Source organism: Lolium perenne, chromosome 4 (assembly GCF_019359855.2).
Source record: "Lolium perenne isolate Kyuss_39 chromosome 4, Kyuss_2.0, whole genome shotgun sequence".
NCBI classification, from domain to species: domain Eukaryota; kingdom Viridiplantae; phylum Streptophyta; class Magnoliopsida; order Poales; family Poaceae; genus Lolium; species Lolium perenne.
The window spans coordinates 119117082-119130695 of NC_067247.2; the positions used below are offsets into that span (position 1 = coordinate 119117082).

The 13614-nt window shown below is 48.6% G+C and overlaps 1 protein-coding gene across 1 annotated transcript; it reads left to right on the plus strand.

Moving 5' to 3' along the window:
- The first annotated feature begins 8505 nt into the window (after positions 1-8505).
- LOC127347136 (fasciclin-like arabinogalactan protein 1) lies at positions 8506-9261 on the plus strand. The gene has a single exon (XM_051373359.1). The coding sequence runs from the start codon at positions 8506-8508 to the stop codon at positions 9259-9261; it is 756 nt and encodes a 251-aa protein (XP_051229319.1).
- The last annotated feature ends 4353 nt before the right edge of the window (positions 9262-13614 follow it).

The following is a 13614-nucleotide window of genomic DNA, read 5'->3' on the forward strand; positions in this document are numbered from 1 at the left end:
AGTGTGCAAACTACAACAAATGGATGTAACAGTCATTGGCCAAGGTTCAGAGGAGGGGCCCATCACATGCATCAATGAATATATAAATACCACTTCTTAGTATATATAGGCGTAGTACAGATATACGTGGAGTTTATAAGTCTTTCAGACCAGAAAGATTCAGTTTATTCTTTTAGTTTAGCATTCATAATCTAGAAAACATACCTAACCGTATTGAAAAAAATACATTGTTGCTCTGGTTCAAGTATGGTATTTACTATGTTGTCAAATGTATTTTTTTCAATATGCATAATGTCCAGATTGTTTCTGACAAGAAAGATTCAGTTTATTCTTTTATGCTCTATTGCACATAAAAACATGCGCTTTGCAAAAATACAACTTGTTTAGTTCAGCACTAGGATTAAGCCTTGCTCTGGTTCTTATCCTCTGCACTGTCGATGGCATCATTCCTGTTTGTTCCGTCGCTCTGTGATTTCTTCTTGACAAACAATGTTGTTTCAAGGACTTCCAAACCAATTGCCCTTGACTCTTGCACTGCCAAGTTGTATTTGACAGCTTTTGCTCTGTAATCGACTTGGCTGCTAAGTACTAATTTGGTCCTAGTAAAGCAGTGTTAGGAACTGGCGCAGATGTACCGTGTGGTTTCAGTACCGACAGCATAGATGCCCTGCCAACTGTTTCCAGTCCTACATGCCCATGGTTTGTTCTTGATTTAGGTTGTTTGCCCCCATGCTGGGTGGCATTAGTTGTTTAGAGCTAAAGCTGGGGTTATGTTCTTGATTTCCTGGACATTCTCAAGTGCTTCTCAGATGGACAGACTAGTTGCTTTGTGTCCAAACAACAGATTGTTCCTATAGTGTTTTGCTTTTGCATGAACTTATTGGATCAAGTACTTCATCCATCCATTTTAATAACATCTTCACTTCTCTGTAACCCAACATACAAGCCCTTAGCATGTCCAGCATCACTACCCTTGCTCTGCATATTTGCATACTACAGCGGGCAGAAAAAATACCGAAAAAAGCATTTATTAAATGACCCTCAGTTTGCATGCTAGGAAAAAGTACTTCACATGGGCAGGCTGGTACATGCATTAATCCAAGCCCCTCTTTCTCTTCTTACTTTTCTGAAGAAATGCATACTGTAGATGGAGATATTAAACTACTTACTGTCATCTGAGCATGGACAGTGCACTTCTATTTTTCATCTACTTTTTGTTTAATCATATTACTATTTCTCTCAAGGTACAATGCTCAATACTCAAGGTACAATGCTCAATACTCAAGGTACAATGCTCAATACTCAAGGTGATGCTGCTCACTGATGCCTCGTCTGGGTACAACTGATGCTCAGCATTGATCAGTTATGATGTTCGAAGTCGAAACATGGTGATGATTTGACAGTATACAAACTGAGAGTGTCATAATTTCCGTCTCCGTTTTGCTCTGTGAGACATAGTGAGATATTATGTTGGACGCGACAAAGTGTATTGGATTCTTGTATGACAGTGTGTACGACAGTATATATGTTGGTACTGTTTGTTCTTATTCTTGTATGACAGTATGTGCTCATTCTTGTATGACATAATGTTCATGTTGTGTGCTCATTCTTGTATGACAGTACCCCTAATTGAGTATATGAAATGGTATTTGAGTATATGGGGCATATCTCAAAGTACCTCTAATTGGATTTAGTGGCACTTGACAAAGTGCCCCTAATTGGATTTAGTGGCACTTGGCAAAGTGCCCCTAATTGCATTTAGTGGCACTTTTAGAAGTGCCCCTAATTGGATTTAGTGGCACTTGGCAAAGTGCCCCTAATTGGATTTAGTGGCACTTGGCAAAGTGCCCCTAATTGGATTTAGTGGCACTTTTAGAAGTGCCCCTAATTGGATTTAGTGGCACTTGGCAAAGTGCCCCTAATTGGATTTAGTGGCACTTGGCAAAGTGCCCCTAATTGCATTTAGTTGCACTTGGCAAAGTGCCCCTAATTGGATTTAGTGGCACTTTTAGAAGTGCCCCTAAATGCATTTAGTGGCACTTGGCAAAGTGCCACTAGGTAGTGCCCCAAATACTTTTAGAGACGCAAGTAAAGGTGGCACTTGAAAAAGTGCCCCTATAGCTAATTAGTGGCACTTTGGTTCAAATTTGGGGCACTTTGAAATGCCCCAAATTTTATACCGTGATGTAGTGTCTGGGTGGGGCTGTGCTGGGCCCTAGCGGCCATGGTGGGCGTCATCATCGGCTTTCTGCTCATGCTCGGAGCAATGTCAAGGTGGATATAGTGATGCTGTGAAGGCGAAAGAGGAGGAGGAGGTGGAGAAGAAGCCGGCCGGCTCTATGTTCTGTTAAGATCGAGTTTCATGCTACATTAGTCCATCTCTCTGTGCGAGCTCATCAGTGTGTGATCTCTAGTGCTCTGTTAAGAGTTTCATGCTACATTAGTCAGGTGTTAGTGTCGAGTCTGCATATGCATGATGTTGGAGTGTATCGTTGTTGCATTGCACCGTCAGATCGTAGTGCATGCTGGAGTGAGTTCTGCTGCTCAGCTCCTGTGTAGTAGTCCTGTGCCTCATCTGCATTGACCACCGAGAAATAATGTCTCTTTAGTGTTCCTCGTTTGCATATTTCTTCAATCGATCTTGTCTTGCCTGCGCCTCCATGTCTCCATCTATAAATCGGCAATATTTTTCATGGCACTGCTGTTTTTTACAAGTAGTGTCTGAGCGATCTGAACATTATTTTTTTCCCTTTGACACGAATGCGAGCAACCTGAGCTTGTAGTATGAAGCAGTAGCAGACTAGTAGCAAGTTACATTTAGAGCTAATCAGTAGCGCCTCCTAACTAACATTGCTTGTACTAATAATTCCCAAGAATATATGCATTACTTCAAAATTGACTACTCCCTCTGTCCCATAAAATAAAATTTGTCAAAATTTAAATATCATTGCTTGGAGAACCCTCCTTTTTTTTAACAAGTAGCATAGACTCGCAAACGTAGGTGTGTGATTCATCAAACACCAACATTTGATCATACTGGTCGTACTACGAAACTTCACATATGTTCAATTTATTGTAACATGCTTCCTAAAATCTGAAATATCTTACCACCATTTCATCCTTAAACTACTTAAAGTTATTTTTCCATTGTATAAATTCTTTGTGTACATGATAAGTGGTAGATATCCGGACAAATGGGTTTGTCCCGTGCACCGGACATCCCAAGCACAGGCCCACCTTCTCTATTCATTATTCTAAATATTGTGAGTATATTAGATTCCTCCAGTGCCACACACTTTTAGATCTAGAGTTAAAATTTAAAATCTCCGTAACTTTTAAACCAAAAGTTTGAAGCTTCTAGGCTGGGTGTTGCGGTTGTGTTGGGCCTAGCTAGATACGGTCCAGCATGGTGGTTCCTCGGCTGAGCTTCCGGACACCCCTGATCCCAGCCTCCAAGACTTCCTGTCCGCTTCGACGACGACAGTTGTGGGGAACGGAAACCTAACCAGGTTTTGGCGTGATTAGTGGAGGATTGGAGGACGAGCTATACAAGATATCACGCGATAGTCGATCCGGCGGCTGTCGCCTCCCAGTCTGGCCGTCATGCTCTTGATGAGCGCGTGGATTAGCAACACTACTGGCGTCCTCACAATGTCGCAGCGCCTGCCACTGTGAAGTAAACCAAGAGTCCGCTGATCATCTCGCCGTTGCCTGCCCCTACTTGCTGTTAGTTTGGGCTGAAATCCTAGCCAAATGTGGGCGCTCTGACCTTGTTGCCGATAGGTCTTCACTTACGGATTGGGGGTTAGAGGCGAGGCCTAGGATGGGCAAACGTCTCCACAAGTGGTTCACCACCGTCGTCGTCCTTCTTCTGATTTGGAAGATCTGGCTAGAATGCAATGCGAGGATTTTTATGACGCGCGCTCTTTGGTTCAGGAGCTGTGTTAGAGCAATTCTAATAGTGTAGCCAGCTGCTGGTATAAGCTAAGTGTCATGTCATTTATAACCAACTTAGAGCCAATATGCGGACAACTTGGATTGTTTCCTTTCCCCATCCACAGTAACGAAAGGCGATTTCTGGGCTCTCCTGTGCGCTCCACCTTGTCGCCGCCGATTCGGCGGATTTGCCGTCCTCCGGCGGCCGCTCCGGCGGCGGGAGGACGGGAATCCCCGGATCCAGCGTGTTATAGTGTAGGGGTGAGTGGGTTTCCGGCCGGCGGCGCTGTGGATGGCGTCGGTGCGGTATTTTGGGGCGGTGATCCCTTCCTCGGTTGATGGCTCTCCAGCGGGGCTCCACTGTCGATCTGCTGTCCCTGGTGGCCTTGTGGCTCTTCGGAGGCGCGAGCTCCGCCTTCCCCTCGCCGGAGTCCGTGGGGTGGCGGCTCCGGATGGTGTTCTTCCTGAAGGTGATGTTGAGGTGATGCGGGTCGTCGGTGTCAGCGGTGCAGGGTGGAGGCTCTCAGGAGCCGAGGATCGTCGACTTCCCGTCTGCGGAGGGGCTTCGTCCAGTCCAAGGCTTGTGCGACGAAGTGGCGGCGGCGCGCCGGCGGCGCATTCTGTGCTCGTTGTTGTCGATGGGATCCAGGAGGGTTGTCTTGCTTTTCTTCTATATGTCTTGGATCTATCTGTAAGATGCCTGCTGTAACCTTTTCAGCCTTTATCGCAAAAAAAACATAGAGGCAATATGTACAATAGTGAGCTATAAAAATATAATACTTTATCAATGTATGATGCACCCTTCACTCTCACAAAGTGCATAGGAGCACGTGCTAAAGCTGACTCTTGTATAAGAGCTCACTCTTTTTCTCTGTCCTCCAACTAAGCAATAATATATTATTTTAATCATTATAGCCAGTTGACTAAAACTTATTGTACTTGCTCTTATGTCTATATGTGCCCGCATTTTTCGTACCATTTGAGTACTTGAGTTCCTAGTGAAATTAAAGGACCTACAAAACGAGACATATTCCCATATGAAAGCACCACGTTCTAGCTACTAGCCGCACCATTTTCAATGGTGAAGTTGAAGCTATCCTACGGAGGCCTAGCTAGCAAAGCAAACACGAACTGTAGTAATATGTGGTCCTTAGCTTTTTCGATGGTTGATTGTTGGTTCGATCGTCGGTGATGCGTGTTTTGTAAATGATACTTTTTTGGAACCTTTATTTCTAGTAAGAAGCTGTATGCATCATCATGATGCAGAAGACGAGGTATACCCCATTTCAAAAAAAAAAAGCTAGCAAGGCAAACACGCATCTTTTTCTTACCGGAGGCGATAACTTTGTTCTTCCCAACGGAAACAGATCAGCCGGCATGGAAAACCGATTGCTCTGCAGACTTTTGGTGTAGCATTGGATTCTCATTTGATATCTGGTTACAATGCAACCACCAAGGAAAACCCAGTTTAACTTCCGGGAACGTATACACGGAAGTAGTAGTAGGTCCAAACCGTCCAACGTCAATGTGACTGTACCACCAAAAATTGGTAAAAGGGACACACAAATCAAAGGTGTCACGCACGTAGGCACACCGACCTCTGCTATTTTCTTCAAAGCCTTTCTTCAATTGTCATGTGTCTCCATATCGAAAATTAAAGCATGCATGGCTGGCCGCATATAGCAGCGTACCAATGGAAAGTGCAGAGCAGCTAGGTGAACATTCATGTGCAAGCAAATGAATGATGGCCACAGAACATATGTAGATGCTGGGGATGCACAGACACGACGTCGACTTGGGGTTGCATCGAATGTAGATGTTGGGGATGTAGACACGACGTCGACTTGGGGTTGCATCGATGCTAGTTTAGTGCTGACCGACCATAGCTAATGGATGGAGTAAAGTTAGAGCGCATTGTCCGTTCTAGATCTTTGTTTTCTTGGCATTTGTTGATCATTTCACATTCCGCTAATTTCTGAAGAAATACATTGGTTGTGATTCATGATTTATTTTGCCTTGTGTTGGGGAAATAAAATCCAAATCGAATATTAAAATTGTAGGGAAAAGATAAATGGAACTACCAACTCCTAATTGCTGACATTGGCACCCTAGACTTGTCGATTTCGGTCTATCTTAAATCTTGGATCTGTTTAGTGCACTAGGAAGTTACAATCCCGACCAAGATTACCTTCTACTCTCGCTAACACATGGACCTCACTTGTAAAACTTCTTTCCCGTTCTCCACAGGTGAGGTTACCGTCGGTGATGAGGAACTCGAACGCCATAGGTGAGGTTTTCACCATCGACAAGGAATTCTGACGCCGTGTCGGGGGCCGATCGAGTAGTACATGGTGAGAGTTGACCACACGAGGCTCCAACATACGTCGGCATGGTTCGGCCGCTTGAGTCGGAACACGTGGGAGTCATCTACGGCGAGCTCGTGTGGTTAGAGGATGCGCGAATGCGCTCGCGCTAGAGCAGCCGAAGCGGAGCACATGACCACACGCACGGGAGTCACCATCTGCGAGGGACAACCCGATGGAGGTGGTTCGAGCACCTAGGGGCCAAAATTGAGATTTGCCGCGCCCGGGTGGGGCCAAACGGTGCTAGCCCACCACGACACCCTAAACTTTAAGTCCTGAACGGACGATGCCGGTGCAAAGGACGAGAAGGATACAACAAATCCGTCCGGAGTTGCGGAAGGAGTAGGGGACCTCGCCATGTTCCGCACACTAATGAACATGGCCGATCCCTACTGGAGTTGCGGAGCAGGCAAAGTGATGTGTGGGGAGAACGACGTGGAGAGACCAGTTAAAGGGGATTGGGGTTAGAAGAGGATGAAGATGAATACTATGACACATGAGCCATCTATGTAAGTGGGAGTAGCTAATTATCTAGATTAATTTGGACAGAGTGTGTTTTTTTACTTACCGGGTGATCAGTTTTGAGTTTTCAAATTAATTTGGACTTTTTCCTTTTTGGTTGGACTTGTCATGTCAACGAAATCCCAACTTAAACATGTCCAAGCTCGAATGGCTCAGTGTGAATTTCGGATGACAAGTTGACGGTTTCATTTGCTAGCTTTTAGCTTTGCCTACCAAATCGGTTTGAACTTTTCACTCGTTTTTTTTTTTTTGAGAAATTTTCACTCGTTGGAGTGACAATGACACCGCTAGTCGATCGACACGTGTCTCCCTCCCCGCTCCCTTGGAGTCCCTTCGTCACAGGTGCACTTACTCGTCTCCGTGCATGAAATTGCTCCATCCCTCACGGCCACCTACTACAATGCACTTGTCCCTAAGAGCATGTCTAACAGGTTTCTTACTTTCTGCCCCGTAAAACGCGAGTATTTCGCTCTGTATAAAAAAATGCTCGTAGCTAGATCATTCCGTCTAACAGACCTCGTATTTCACCCCGTATATTTGAAAATTTATAACCCCGGAAAATTTGTTCATAGTTCATAGTTCATAGATAGTTGATCATACATACGGATCATACATACATACATACGGAATTGCGTGATCCTAAATGGATCGCGACTTCTAGTCGGAGAGGTCAATGATGTATGTGTCCGCCTCCGCCTCCCGCGCCTGCGCCTCCTTCTCGGCGGCGATGGCCGCTGCCTTCTCTTCTTCCTCCGCCCTCTTCTTGTCGGCGTCGTCCTTGAGGGACGCGGCTATCGCCTGCAAGAAGAGGGGGTCTTCCTCCTCCTCATCTTCGTCCTCGCCGGCGAGCGGAGCTCCTCCGCTGCTGGTGCTCTTGATGCGCGCGTCCCATGCTGCCTTCGGCCGGCGATTCTGCTCCCACTCGGCGCGCCACTTCTCGAAGTCGGGGCCGCTCATCGGCTTGAGCGGCGGATCTTCCTTGTACCAGCTCCCGCCCGCGGCGAACTCACGGAGCTTCGGCGGGACGTATAGGGCGCCGGCGTACCTGCACGCCGCACGTTGGCTCCCGGCGGTGGACCGCTTGCATTGGAGCCGCCACGCCTCCTCGAAGTTGTCCGGCGAGCGGGATCGCATCGATCCGCTCGCCGACGCCGCGGTACTGCTTCAGCGTCCGTACATGGCGATCGGCGGTTGAAATGCGGAGCTAGGGTGCGCGGGATTTCTCGCCGGAGCTAACTGGGGAGGCGGCGGCGCACGGCAGAGCTAGGGTTGCGAGTGAGGGGTTAACCAGTGGCGAAGCTAGAGTGTTTAATTATTGGGTTCAGTTAACCTTTTTACTGTGCAATCTTTCACTAATACAATCTTTCACCAATACGCAAGATAGAGACTATAATAATGAAACGATTTGGAGTGCAGCTCTACCACTCAGGTTAACCCCTCACTCGCACCTACGCCCGGTATAAGTAGGAGACGGTAGTGTGGATTTTCTGGGCCCGGTATTCCGCCGAAACGGGCCGGCCCGAATATGGGATCTACTAGACGGTCCAAACCGTGTCTGTCCCGTATTCCACCGAAATTTTACAGGGTGGACGGGTTTTGAGGGGCCTGTTAGAGATGCTGTAAACCAGTAGCATTGCAACTCCACTGATCCTCTCGCAGATCGCTCCGGCTTAGCTAGCTTGCGATGGCGGCAGCGGCACCCTTCCTGCTCGGCCTTCTGCTCATCACGTGCGTAGTCACCGCCGGCGGCGACGGCGGGGCAAGAGATCTTCCTCATCTCGAGCTACCAGGCAGCCCCAACTCGGGCCGTGCTCACGCGTCCGACGCGCCGCCGCCACCGCCGCCGCAGGGGCAGCTCATGGACATCATGTCCACGAGCGGCTGCGGGAGGTTTGCGGCCCTCGTCGCCGCGACGCCGGACGCCAGCGACGTCTTCCAGCAGCTCCTCGTACCAGACGGCGGCGGGCTCACGGTGTTCTGCCCCGACGACAAGGCCGTGGCCGCGTTCGAGCCGACGTTCGGAGCTCTCGCCGAGAGCGACCGGCTGGACGTCCTCCTGCGCCACGCCGCGGCGGCCCGCTACGACCGGGCGCTGCTGGCGCCCTTCGCCTGGGTGGAGGTGCGCACGCTGGGCGTCGCCGACAAGGAGACCGTCCTCATCCGCGACAGAGGCGACAGCATCAGGCTGTGGCTAGGGCCTACGTGGCCCAGGGACGGCCAGGCGGCCACGGTGACGAAGGCGATCTCGTCGTCGGAGCACCCCCTCGTCCTGTACGTCGTCGACGCCGTGCTTCTGCGACGGCAGAAGCCTGATGGAGGGGACAAGGCGGCGGCGTGCGGTGGGCAAGAATTCTGCTGGCTGTTCGGCTGCATCATCCCGATCGTGTCGGAGTGGCTGTCCCTGATAATTACTCATGAGTTATTCCGCGACCGCGCCTGATCTTGTCCTGTCTCGTGTGCGCCTCCATGAATCTCCCCGTCTATGAATCTGCAATATTTTCCATGTTACTGTCTTTGTATGCAATCTTTTTTGTTTTCAGCTCTCTTTGTTGTCGTCGTGATAAAGAAAAGTATAATGTCTGAGCGATGTGAACATTCTTTTCCTGGAACAAAATAAAGTTTTTTTTTCCTTTTTAGATTCTTTGTGTACAAATAAGTGGTACATGGCTTCGCTAGCTAAAGAGTCACATATCCTACTGCAACTTCACACTATTGTAATCTTGAAACAAATTAGATTACAAATATACATCGGAGATCACCATTTCTCAGAGCTAGCGTGCATGAAGATTTGATGGGGAGTGTAACTGTAAAAGCAGTATCATGTGACTGACTGATACTTCCAATGGTTGTGTCCCATCTTTTAGGTACAATTCGGCGCTTTTTCTCCGCAGATTTATCTTTGCTTGACGGTACAATAGGATTTAGCAACTAAGAATTGTCGGTGCAGCACCTCGGCTGCACCTTCCTCTTCCTCCCTCGCACGAACGAACGGTGGAAGACGATGGAGTGGAGACACAGAGTTTCCCGGCCGGCGCACGAACGCCGCCGTGGGCGCACATACACCCTACTCTTATTTCTCTTCAGCTCTCAAACTGGGCGCATACCCATATCAACATACATGGGAGACTACCTGGAGCACTGACTCCGGCTACTACTCTCCTCACGCTCTCATGAGACCACCGGAGACTACATCTTCCTCCTAGCTGCTCTATTTTTCCCTGCCCTGGACTCACACTTAAATAGCTAAGTACAGGAGAGACACAACGCACACACTAGCCTGCCGTCATGCCCGGCAACTAACCCACTAATCTAGCTACATGCAAGCGCACGTACAGCCGCACAAACAGCTCGTCCACATGCCCAAGCAACAGACTCGGCGTGATCCTTGCATGCAGCTTCTGTTGGTTGCCAGCTCCACGCGACCACTCGGCTCCATGACTGCACGATCAGCACGCACGCACCCGCCACGGACTCGACCTGGGCGCGCTGACGCCGGTCACCACCATGAGGCGTGGCTTATTCCAACAAGAATTCACAAAAGAAAAAGAATTTAGCAAGTAATTGCCACCGGCAGAAACCAACTACCCTTGTAGGTTTGCAACTGAGAGACAATCAGGTTTCGCGAGATGGGGTCTTTGTTTCAGGACATGTCCCAGGGGCTGGGCTAATTACTTGGGGACCGCCAGTTTCTTGTTGAGTCGCGGCGGCGATTTGGCTACGGTGGAGCGGGGATTCGGACATCTTGCGGCGTTTACAGGAAAGTGGCACTTCGTCGTTTTTCCGCGTCGGAATCGCCTGGTAGGCGCCGTGAAGCCATCGAAAGAGAAAGGGGTGGAGGTTTCGCCGGCGATGGAGCGGCGCGCGGAAGTTTCAGAGCGGCAATTGAACTTCGCACGCTCGTCTTTTCCTTTAACGCGTGCGGTGCCGCGTGCACCAAATATTCAGCACGCTGGACCGTAATTTCGCGCGCTGTGGAAAAAAACAGTGCGCCGCGCGTCTGCTGGAGCAACTGTTTTCACTTCAACGCTAAACCGACGGTTTTTACCGCGCGGACGCGTTTTAGCGCCTATGTTGGAGATGCTCTAAGGACCTCAAGGTCCACGGCTGTAACTTTCTTTTCTATCTATATATGTGACACACAAATTTGTGTGCCTGCATTTTTTGTACCCTTTGAATATTTGAGTTCGTAGTGAAATTAAAGGAGGTATAAAACGAGACATATTCTCATATGAAAGCACCACGTTCTAGCTAGTTAGGCTGCCAGCCGCACCATTTTCGTTGGTGAAGCTATCCTACGGAGGCCTAGCTTTTTTTTTCGATAAAGGGAATATATTAATATCAAAAAGATACCAATTACACCCAGCCTCTGCAACAACGCACCACCCTAATGGCACTACGGATGCACACAGCCAAAAAAAAAGGAAAAGAAAACTAAGAACCAAAAGTCCCGCTACAGTATCTCAGGCCTAACAACAGCAATACATCCACCGCCAAAACAACACCTGAAATACAGACTCTCCAAAAACGACGCCTCCAAGAAGGAAACAGTGCTCTAACACCGTCGTCGCCCGATCAACGATCTTAGGTTTTCACCCTGAAGATAGTCCCCGCTCTCAAAACAATGCCTCCAACAAGGTCATTGCCAGGCACAACCAGTTAAGATCAGACCTTGGGTTTTCACCCTGAAAGGTAGGACTCTGAACTTCACCTGTCTTGTCACCCCCACTTTCATACCGCTGCTGTGAAGCTCGGAACACCAAGCAAGTCCCTCAATAGCGCGGAGAGTTGAACCTCCCTTAGCTAGTCCTCCCCTCCGGCCTTCATGAACTTCTCTTCTCCCGACTTTCATCATGGATCCATAGTCACTTGATGTCAACACAGAAAAAGAGCTTCGCGCCGCTCCCTCCAGAACCAATCGGTCGGAATAAAAGCATGGGTGCGCACGACCGAATACCACCGATCCAGCAAACTCTAGGCAAAAAGCACTGTTACATTCGCCGACGGAGCCTTCCGGAACTCAACACTCCGGCTAGATCACGAGTCCAGGCCTCCGGTAGGTCTTCCTCTTCACGCAAGAGAGACCCTAGGACCACCGCCTTTATTGATCAGGTCGGACCCCCACGTCGGCGACCATCCTGGGCTGGCCACTCCAACCCTCCACCGGCGACTCCGTCGCCGGCTTCCATGCATCTCCATCTCGCCGCTGGAACGCGGTGATAGATCGATAGATCCACCACCACCAACCGCAGGCCGACCCTCTCCGGCGAAGAAGAGGGCCACCTCCACCGTCGTACCCAAGGCTGCTGCCCCGGGCGACCTCGTGTCGCGGGTGAAGCCCGAGATCGCCTCCACTCACCGGCGAGAGGCGGGGGGAAAATGGCGCAGGCTATGGGCCTGGCCGCCGCCCACCACCAGCCCCTGCCGGAGTGCTGCGGAGAGCCGACGGGAGGAGGGCGCAGGCAGGCCGCCGCCGCCCATCCCAACCGCGCCGGCCGATCCACCAGGGGAGAGCCGATGGGAGAAGGGGGCGCAGCGCAGGCCGCCGCCGCCCATCCCATCCGCGCGTCCGCCATGCTCGAGGGAGGGAGATCCGGCCGCCGTCCACCAAGCGTCGACGAGGAAGGGCCCCCGCCGCCGCCACGCCCCGTGGGTCTTTGCCCCGGCGGCGCTACCGGCGGCGGCGGCGGCTAGGGCTGGGAGGCTCTACGGAGGCCTAGCTAGCAAGGCATACACGCATCTTTTTCTTACCAGAGGCGATCACTTTGTTCTTTCCAACCGAAACAGAGCCGGCAAGGAACACCACACCAAAAGTAATTTAAGAATGGTGAAAACCATAATATTGGATTGCCTAAGGCATTTCACTGGACATATATTAAAATTCTCGGTTTACACACTTCTATATTTCATTTTTAAGCAACATTATAATTCTCTCTAAAACTTGAAGCGTCCTTTTTTGTCTAGTTTTGTTTTAAATTTAATAAGACCATCATATTGAAATACTCTTCATGCTTATGAATGAGCTACTGGACCAAACTCTCTTTTTATGAATTCCTCAATGAAAATAAGTTGCATACTATTAAAAGATGAAGAGGGATGCAAAATTTAAAGCTGAAATTCATATTGTGTATGTTACTACTAGTTCCAAATGCTTTATTGAGTGATGATGTGCTATGTGAATTATTTGGTGCTACTTCTCACTAGTATACATATATGTTTAATTTTAAGTATCATTGTTTGATGATGAATGAATAGCTCCATGGATACTATTGCATGCTTCTAGATCTCTTGCTAGCCAAAAGAAATGAGTTCTCACACAAGCATAGACTTGTTTCCAATTCCACTCAAACCCAAATGTCTATCATATTTACCTACATAGCACTTGCTATTCCAAGTATAATATGTGTGTTATGCCTCCAACCATTTCAAAATATTCATTTTGTGTAATTTAAAGCTCATAGGAAAGTAAGGTTTAGAAGGAAAATACCACTATGCATGTCATGGGTTTGACTGATTATGAGTGATGAGCTGGGTTGGAACCATGCTTTCATGGGAAATACCTTTCAACATTGCACTTACATTTAAGTTGATCATCATGTACCTAGTTACTAGAGCATCTCATATGACATAAAAGTGGTTATCAAATAAAGACTAGAGTATGCATATATGTTAGAGAATTGCATTGGGGCACCAACAGAAACCATGCCTGCATGGTGAAAGCTTCAGTAGCGCATCCTCAAATAGGAAGAGCGAAAAAAAAGATAGTGGAAAAAAGAAAGACAGAAAAACAAAATAA